Genomic DNA, 9,883 nt, shown 5'->3' on the forward strand with positions numbered 1-9,883 from the left:
GTGTGGCTCAAGCTGCTTACTGATTAACACTTCTGCACATAACACTCCTCACAGACCTGTGTGGTTATTGTCCATAAGTGAAACAAGGCTCTCTTGGCAACTAGAGACAAATGATCCTCCCTGATGAAGTTCACAGTTCTCAAACAGCTTAGCAGCACTATAGCTGCTTCTTCTTTCAGAGTCCCTGGGTAAAAATAAAAAAAAAGAATCCCAAGATTTCATGCCTGTCAACTATTTCCAGGATAAGGAAGAGCTTAATGATCTCCAACAGGAAGCATGCTCCTGTTAGATGTGAACATTAGCTAACTGACTCATTTCACTAAAAAAAAAAATTACAGTCACATTTGCAAAACAAATAGGAAATAAAATAAACAATGATTTATCACGTCAAGGAACAAACTTAACACTGCAGGAACCACAGAAATAGAAGGTGAGAACTCTCTTTTCAACAGATTTGGAAAGAACAACAAAATGGGTCTATGCATGTCTGAACAACTTTCTGCCTTTCTTATTAACAAATGTCCAAATTTGCTTCCTTAAATCATATCTCAAGTATTTTCTTGTCAATTCTTCACAACTATAGCCACACATTGACAACACTGGTTTTAGTAGGGCAGTCAGAGTGGAACAAAAGTCCAAACTGGCCTACAAGGCTTTAACTCTCCACCTGCTGCCAGGGAGAATGGGAGAAGCAAGGTGATGACTATGGCTCTCACAACTGACAGTTGCTTACAATTTCTAGAAAGGTCTTGCCAGACATATCAACTCAAACTACAATCCCAAAGTCCAAGACCAAAGGCAGGCTGAGAGGCTGCCTCTCCCTCATCATGTCCATACTGGACATCACCCCTGGATTATGAGCACACTACCTGGAGATACAGCAGCTGCATCACCTCCACCAACAGCACCTCAGTATGGAATTTCAGACACAGCACAAATTCTTCATTAGCCAAGTCCAAGCTGCTTTAAGACTACAATATATTATCTTACAGGACTGGAAAACCCATTCCTAAACACTGAATTAACTGCTATAAGCATATTATGTATGATAACAGTGATTCAGACTAAGGATCCAACTCCCCCAGCAGGACCCTTCCCCCAGTGGTGCTTACAAATAGTGACAAAAAATGGAAGGTGTCCACCCGAACTACTCCCACAACCACCTTCCACAAAAACCTACAACAGCAGGAATATGCTTATCATTAATACCTCTCGATGGACTTCAAAAATATGCTTTCATTCACTGAATAAGATAAACTAGTACATATTGCTACTTTTAGAAAATATGGGTTTTTTCCAGAAAGATTTTGGATTTTTAATACTACATGAGACATGAGAACACTCAGGATATGCCTGAACGTAGCCCAGCTCACATTCACAAGTCCATTATCTGCACAGGGGAGTGAGTAAGACAAATAATAATAACAGCTACTAGGTCTTCTACAAAACAAAATACTACTCAGGTGTGTGTAACATGCACATATGCTGATAATAAATCCTTGAATACACACCCTTTAGAATACATTAACAGATTCACAGAATCACAGAATGACAGGGGTTGGAAGGGATCTCTGAATATCATCCAGTCCAACCACTCTGCTAAAGCAGGTTCATTAAGATCAGTTCCCACAGGAACACATCCAGGCAGGTTTGAAAACCTCCAGAGAAGGAGACTCCACACTCTCCCTGGGCAGCCTGTGCCAGAGGTCCCTCACCCTCACAGTACAATAGTTTTTCCTTATGTTCAAGTGGAACTTCTTGTGTTCCAGCTTTTGTCCATTACCCCTTGTCCTGTCACTGGACACTGCTGAAAAAAGTGTTGCCCCATCCTCTTGACACACACCTTTTAAATACTTATAAGTACTAAGGAGATCCGCCTGCAGTCTCATCTAGGCTGAACTGTTCCAGGTCCCACAGCCTTTCCTCATAAGGAAAATGCTCCAGTCCCCTGATCATCTTGGTGGCCCTGCGCTGGAATCTCTCTAGATATAGAAGTTCCTGTTCCTCTTGAGAGGGACACAGGACTCCAGATGAGGCCTCACCAGGGCAGAGTAGAACGGGAGAAGAACCTTCCTTGACCTGCTGCCCACATTCTTCTTGATGCATCCCAGGATGCAATTGGCCTTCTTGGCCACGCAGGCACATTGCTGGCTCATGGTTAGTTTATTGTCAAACAGCACTCCCAGGTCTCTCTCTGCAGAGCTGCTCTCCAGCAGGTCACTCCCAGCCTGTACTGATACATGGAATTGTTCCTCCTCAGGTGCTCGACTCTGCACTTGCCCTTGTTGAACCTCATGAGGTTCCTCTCTGCCCAACTCTCAAGCTGGTCAAGATCCCACTGAATGGCAGCGCAGTCTTCTGGGGAGTCAGCCAGTCCTCCCAGTTTGGTGTCAAGCATTTAGACCAGAGTTCTAATTAAAACTATTTGAAATTTACAAACTTAAAAAAACCCACAAAAACAAAACCACTTTCTTAATAGAACATTGAGTAGAAAGCTGAATGTTTTTCATTTTTTTCATTACAAGACTTCTGTCAAAAGATCTGCATTGATGAGAGATGCTGAAGATCAGTGCTGACTATGACATGGTTTCGTGTCTTCATTTATTTTCTCACTCTTTTCACCTTTCTGCTTATTTCTGCATGATCTCTCTTTAGCTCATTTTCACAGCAGCAGATGCTGTCCATAAAGATCTGTTTCTGTCCCTGAGTAAATCTAAAGGTGTGAAATGGATTATTCACAAAAGAAATGTTTAAATACTGGTATCAACAAAATGAAAGACTGTAGACTTCTAGTGTCAAATATGTGTACTATTATCCCTGCATTTTACAACTAATTTCTGTGTAAAAAATTCTAATATTTTAAAGTGTATTTACTATGAAATTACGTTCCTAGCAAAAAAAAAAAAAAACCCTACACTGTACTAGCACATTTTTCTGTACTTAAATAAAAACTACCATTATACTATTACACTATTTTGGTTTTGATGGGCACAACATAGTACTAAAAAGAATATTACATTATCAGTGCCACACGGGAGGTAAAGTATTTGGAGTCTGAGCTATACACCACTGCATCTTCAAACTTGCTTTATCCTCCATACAGTAACACAGCAGGATGTGCTGCAAGTTCTCATCATGCACAAAAGCACACCAGTTTATCTTAAATTGACTTAGGTAGCATCCTTTCTAAAAATCATCTCCTCTCAAACTTTGCAATATTATACATTAAAGGGAGTCTTCATGCAAAGTAAAGACCTTATGCACTCAGAACCACCTCCTGTCAAAAAAAAAAAAAAAACAACCTTGTAAAAACCAAGGTACGAATCAGGATTGCCCCAAACATTATATTCTTTCCTTCATCCAAAACTAAAGCTTCTATTTTGGGATTTTTTCAAATTTTTAATATATTAATGAAAAAATGCAGAAGAAACTATTCTAAAATCAGCAACAAGTCATTTTGTTGTACATCTTGCTGCTTTTACTAACCCATGTATTTTGAAGTAAAAGAACAAAACCCCTCACAACTTTGAATAGTTCAAACCTCTGTACCTGATACTGACACAATTATAAAAGGAAAACTGTTGTCTTCTGGAAATGAAAGGTTAACTAAAGTAAGTACCTACCAACAGAAATTTCCATCCTGTACCTGCCATCAGAAAATGACAAAATATCAAAAAGCTGCACAAGCATAAATTACATGAATAGTTTTATAAGGCTTACATTCACATTTACATACATGCTATGCTTTACAGAGCATAGCAAGATTCAAAGCCTTATAAAATTATCTGGACATGACCAAATGAATGAGATTTTGCTCTTCCATAGTTGATACATTCCCAGCATGCATAATCTTCAGCTCTGGAAGTGCTCTTGCTAATAACAAGAACTTTCAAGTGTGAGGAATCAACTAATCCCAATCCACAGAAACACAGGATCTCAAGTCTATCATATCTGAAGTCCGCAATACCTTGTTTAAACAGCACGGTTTATAAACAAGCTTGCCTAATGCCAGCCCTTCAGATGAATTCTCTACTTGCTATCTCACAAAACAGTAGACTACATATATGAGAGCTAATCAGGCCAGAAGAAAAGATGGAAATAACAGCAGCTAAGAACAGAGCAGTCAGGCACAGCTGATCAAAAATCTCAAAAACTGAGAACATTAAACTACGTGATGCTCTCTTCACCCTGTGATGCTGCTCTGCAAAACATGCTGTAGGAGGCTTAGCTGTTATGTAGAGTTATTTTAGAGATCCCAGCATGGATTCAGTGTTTTTAGGCATCTAATTTTGAAGACAGCTGGAATCAGGCTCTACCTGTAGTGAAAGAGCGACAGAAAAGTTCCTCCAAAACTCCAAAAGTGAAGAATCCACCTCTCTTGTCTGTAGCAGAAGCCTAATGCTGTAAGTTGTGAATCACACCCACTGCCACCACCAAAGCAAGCACCAGATGGTTGATCTCAGAGGTCACCCAATGAATATGTATATACATTACCACTGGTCTGACTCAGCAGAGCACTCAGGCATGGAGTTAATTTTCAACTTGTTCTGAAACGATACTGGTTTCAGGCCTGCAGCCCTTGCTGAAGAGGGTTGGACTTCCTAAGCTTTTAAAAGGAAGAACTGGGAAAAACAAACAAACAAACAAACAGAAAATAGAGAGAAGCAACACACTTGGAATAAAATGGGAAATCTCTGTCTCCTTTTCAGCACTTTCGCTCATACCAATCCAAGCTTTTCTTGGTATTTTAAACCATTTATTTATTTTCTATACATTAAATTCTCATGTCTCTGCATATTCAGTTCCAAAAGTATGGCACCAAAACCCCTTCAAAACATTGTCCCCAGCGTGATCCGAGTTAAGGAAGTACTGAAAACTTTACAATTCTGACTTCAAAAAGTCAAGACCAGATAGTCAAGTATTTTCTCATAGGTATGTATATCTCTGATGCACTAGCACTTACAGATGATTGGCTTCCAAATTTTGTCAGAACTATGCATCATTATTTTCTACAGCACAAACTGTGGTTCCAACAATTGTATTGCAAATCCACAGTCAAAACCTACTCCAAAGTGCTTTAATGCTTCTCCAGTCTAAGCACTCTGAAAAGCAAGTGTATATTACTGCTTTAATCAGTAAGCAGCTGTTAGTCACCAGTGGAAAGTTATGATCACACATCCAAGAAGGAATATTTCTGATAGCACTCAGAAAATTCTGGTGCCACAGAACATAAAATAACTATCTGGATTTGTTGAGTCAAGAGGTTAGGTTAGCAAAACAAAGTCAAACTACACTGTTTATAAAGAATCTTAGGAGAACTCTGGGATTCTGAACAACTGCTGTTTAATACAAAGCCACTAGGAATAGTCAAACAATGAACTACTTTTGCAGAAAATAGCAAAACATTTTGTTTCAGTAGCTCTTTCTTTGTATTAAAGGAGTGGTAAAGAAGAGATTAAACTCTTCTACCAGCACCAGTACCATCTGGGTATGTGATATTCAAGAAGAAATGGCATGACTTACAGCAACAGAAAAAAAAAAAAAAGTCTTACCTTCCCTGTGCTGGGGAGAAAGTATCTCCAAATTCTTGCCAGTTTTGCTTTAAAGACTGTGGGGCTTTGCATTCCTGGGCCCTGTGGGACTTGTAATAAAGGCTTCCCATTTGCAACCACTTGCTTCCTGGCACTTAGAGCAGGAAGGTGAATAGTACTGTCAGTGAAACTGCTCTGAGGAGCTACTCCTTCTCCAAAGGGCATCTTTAAGTATAGACTGGCAGACAAGCTTCCACATAAAGATAATTGCTATTGTAGTAAATAATACATGAAAGAGGACTGCATGTGACTTAACTTTGTGACATTACTGGCTACAAGAAGCACTGGTCTGTCAGGGAGAAAGAACAAAGCCAAGCAATGACTTAGAGCCCTAACACCAAGTAAACTTGCCTCTTCAAAAACTGAAGTTTATAGTAACATCAGTTGCCTTCACATTAGCTAAACCAGCCATGAAATTAAGTGAATGCTGACCACATGATGTTCAAGAATGCAGCCATGAGTGAAAAGACTCTCTGGCAGGGAGTTGTCATTAGGATGAACACAGCCATCGCCACATTTTGCATCATCTTAGTGCATTTATTAAAGTGGTGCTGAAAGCCCAGCACTATGCAGGTACCAATAAAACAAGAAAGAAAGAAGTACTAGTTCACATTCTAAAGGGCGTGCATACAACAAAATGAAGAGGGAGCAGCAAACCATAGAAATACCTTTATGGTCCTTCAAACTCTGCAGCACTTCACAATAGAAAAGCATAGCACAGAAGTATTAATAAACACTAACTGCAATCATTTAAAATGTGGGTGCTTACTGTAAGCTTATAGATAATGACATAAATTGACTCATACAATACAGTAATCATACAGTAGCATATTTTCAAGGCCATCTTTCAAATTATACCAATAATTTTTGAAATTACTTTTTTTGTCACTTATGCTTTCCTATTTAAATCTTAGAAGACAAGACTGGTAAAGGGTTTGAGATCTTCTCAGCTACAACCTACCCCAAGGCACAGTCAACTATATATAAACATTTCCTGACATTAAAAAAAAAAAAATATTTGTAGGCAAAAGCTGCACCTGTCAGTGTAAATCACCACGTTAAGATACCACACAGATGGGCTAACTTCAGCCCTAACTCAGACAAACACCACATGTCCAACTCCCATCACTAGGCTCATATGTTTAACATTACACACATGTTTAAGTATTTTTTTTCAGTCATACACTCAGTGCCTAATTAACTTGTTCAGAAAAACAAATTGTCAGAAATAAAACTGAAGTACAGCTTCAATTATGGTTTACATTCAGGGATGCATTAAGGTTTTAATTAAGTATTATGGTCTTGCTGCAGCAAAACCACTGGACTGTAACTTACCTTCAGCATATGAGACTTTCAACACTGAAGCAAATAAGATTATAACCAGTATATTCATGACTAAACTTCATGTAAAACCTTCATACTTATCACTTTACTTACTTCACTCACAGACTCCACAATATCTCAGTTTTCACCATCAGTGAACTATCAAAAAAAAAAACCCAAATAAAATGTCCCCGTTTATTTCACAAAACCACATTCATAGAACATTTCCAGATTACAGTAAAAGCCATCTAAGCATATTTATAGACCTATATCCACAGATATTCACAAAAACTCTCCAGTTAAAACTCCTCAATGAAATGCCTAAGCAAACTGTCTTCAAAGGTAAGACTATAATTCCTACTGAGATTACTACTAACCAGTCCCTACTAACCACACTTAAAACATCAGAAAATATTTATTTGAAATGGTATTTCTCATTGGTACATTTCTGTGTTATGAGAATTAAAAAATATAAAGCACACCAATTAAAAGGAATATTATTTATTTTCACGCCTGGCTGAAGCATAAATCACTCACTGGAATTCAACCAAGGACAGGTAGAGCTGAATGTTCTTAAATTCTCAGAGATTGTTTTAAAAGCAGAATGTACCTTGCCCTAACACAGGTGACTAGATCCTTAGAAAAGAACATACAAACAAAGGCAGTTGTTTTACTGGCAAGGCTATCACTACAAATTGCATACAAATAAAAGTCGTTCTTGCCTGTAATTCCTGTCTTCAATTTTCACTACATTAGAGAAAAGTACTAATGTAATCAAGGGAATACCACCCATAACAAATGCATTGCTATACTCAATAAAAACACTTTTTTTTCATCAACAGAAGAGTATTTTTACAGAGCTTACACAGACCTACCAGTCCTATAAAAACCAGGTCAATATACAATTTGTGTTCTTAGTAGGTTGGTCTCCTTTGCTATTCTTGTCTGGTAATATTATATCTTACAATGAGTGACAGTACTCTATGCTATCGTCCCAATTTTATAGTTGGCTACTGCTGGCTTTTTTACACTCAAAGAAAGGCCTCTGGGTCCATAATTTCTTTCCTCATGCTAATAAGCTGCAGTTTGCACAAAACAACTTGGAAGTACAAACAAAATAACCTTTTTTTTTTTTTATGCAAGCAAAATCAAGTAAGTGATTTCTCCACATTTCCTTCCTCTAGTCACCCTCCTGATTCTCTTGTGCAAATGTCTAACAATATATTAACATGCAAATCAGTGCTTCTTTTATATAAAACATTAAAGCACCTTGGAGAGCGTAACTTTTCCACCTTTTTTTTGCTATTATTCTGTGGAATTTTCAAAAGAATATACTAGTTCGTGAGTGGCTTTTCACTAATTAGACTTGTTTAGCATTAACTTCCACCATGGTATCAGGATGTTTGCATATCAAAGCCAGAGTGGCCAAACTGATTCAAACTAAAACAATGGATTACCTAGAGATGTATTAAAACATATATAACTAATTAAATGACAATTGGACATGAATTATATTCTAAAAGTCTAACTGACTTTTGTGTCAGATCCATAAACAGCTCCCTCTTAAATCCAACTGTAATGGTAAAAAGAGACAATACATTTCTAACCAAAGTGATCTTGGAAGTTGTAGGATTACAGGATCGAATACAATGGCTTGTTCAGAAATAAGCTTAGAAGTCCTGAACAGGATTGAAGCTTAAAGTACTAAGATAAAACACATTAAAAAAAAACACAGAAAAGAATACTATCCTGAAACGGAATAGCTGTGCTGACAAACTCTTTTGTTCTACCAAAGGAACACAAGCACTTGCCACTTTTTAAAGAAATATTTCTGTCCGTCTGTGAGATACTGCAGTAAACTACACTACATCCTACATACCTACATCCCACAGATGTTACAGGAAATATGGTTACATCCACTGCTTCTGAAGTCTCTTTTTAAGCTGGCATTACTCAGAGGTCTATGACTTTGCATCTATCAGTAACAGCATGACAGCATAATTACTCAAAATCCATAACAATGATTCATAAATTCACTTTCAAAAAGTCATGTAGTAAAATTTAAGTTCAAGTTGAAGCCCTGGAAAATCCAAACACTAAAGCTTCAAAAAGCAAAACAAAAGAATTCACTGGTCTGTGCCTGCATCACAGTATGCCATATAGCCTGCTTTTACAGTGCAGTAGTGAAAATTAATCAGAACTGGCCTGTTGGTTCACCCTCTGAAATCAGAGGTAAGATTCAATTCAGCTTCCAATAAAAGCTGAATTCCTGCACTGCAGAGAGGAGTTTAAGAAAGCTCAGGAGACACTTTCACAAAAGTAGCCATCAGACACTGGCACTTCACTTACAGGTCAGCAAGTGCTATCTCAAACTGGAGGACATGACTTCCCTCTTTTCTGTTCTTCCACTGGAACACTTCACCTTTATGACAGCTACCATGCACCACAGAAAGCAAACATGAATGACAACCCTGTCCTTTGGGACTCTGCAGTCCAAGACTGAGTGTCTTTGCTCACTCCTATCATGACCACGGACTGTCCTCTCTCCATGTTCCTCTCCACAATCTCCTTGGCACACATCCAGGAAAACACTTATTTCCTACCAGGGATGAACTACCCCAAGGCCACCCAAAAAGGGATACCTCCCCTTTAAACTCTCCTCTCCCCTGCCAGCCATTCCCAGCTTGAACAGACATGGTATTTGGTGTATCACCTGTTAGTGGCACCATGGTGCAATACTCAGAAGTCACTGCCTCCCCTGACATCACATCCCTGATGAGTCAGTCTGAGTGGACTCAAGGACTGGGATGGAGAAGATGAAAATGACAGTCACCAAAAGCTATAGTGATACCTCATCTCAGCCTCATTGACTATTCAGTATCTACAGAAATGGTGCCTTGGCAGCTCCTGAGGTTTTTGTGTCTCACACACAAGGACACATCATAACATAAGTGTAAGCCACCAGCAAA

At 38.5% G+C, this 9,883-nt stretch overlaps 1 protein-coding gene across 1 annotated transcript in view; it reads right to left on the reverse strand.

The window, feature by feature from the left end:
* Positions 1 to 5,762, reverse strand: part of GLIS3 (GLIS family zinc finger 3) — a 157,825-nt gene extending 152,063 nt beyond the window's left edge. The window contains exon 1 of the mRNA XM_062019099.1: positions 5,553 to 5,762. Coding sequence (XP_061875083.1) covers positions 5,553 to 5,756 — 204 coding nt within the window. The 5' untranslated portion in view covers positions 5,757 to 5,762. The remainder of the gene's footprint in view (positions 1 to 5,552) is intronic.
* Between the last annotated feature and the right edge of the window lie 4,121 nt (positions 5,763 to 9,883).

This window comes from Colius striatus, chromosome Z (genome assembly GCF_028858725.1).
Source record: "Colius striatus isolate bColStr4 chromosome Z, bColStr4.1.hap1, whole genome shotgun sequence".
Classification (NCBI taxonomy): Eukaryota; Metazoa; Chordata; class Aves; order Coliiformes; family Coliidae; genus Colius; species Colius striatus.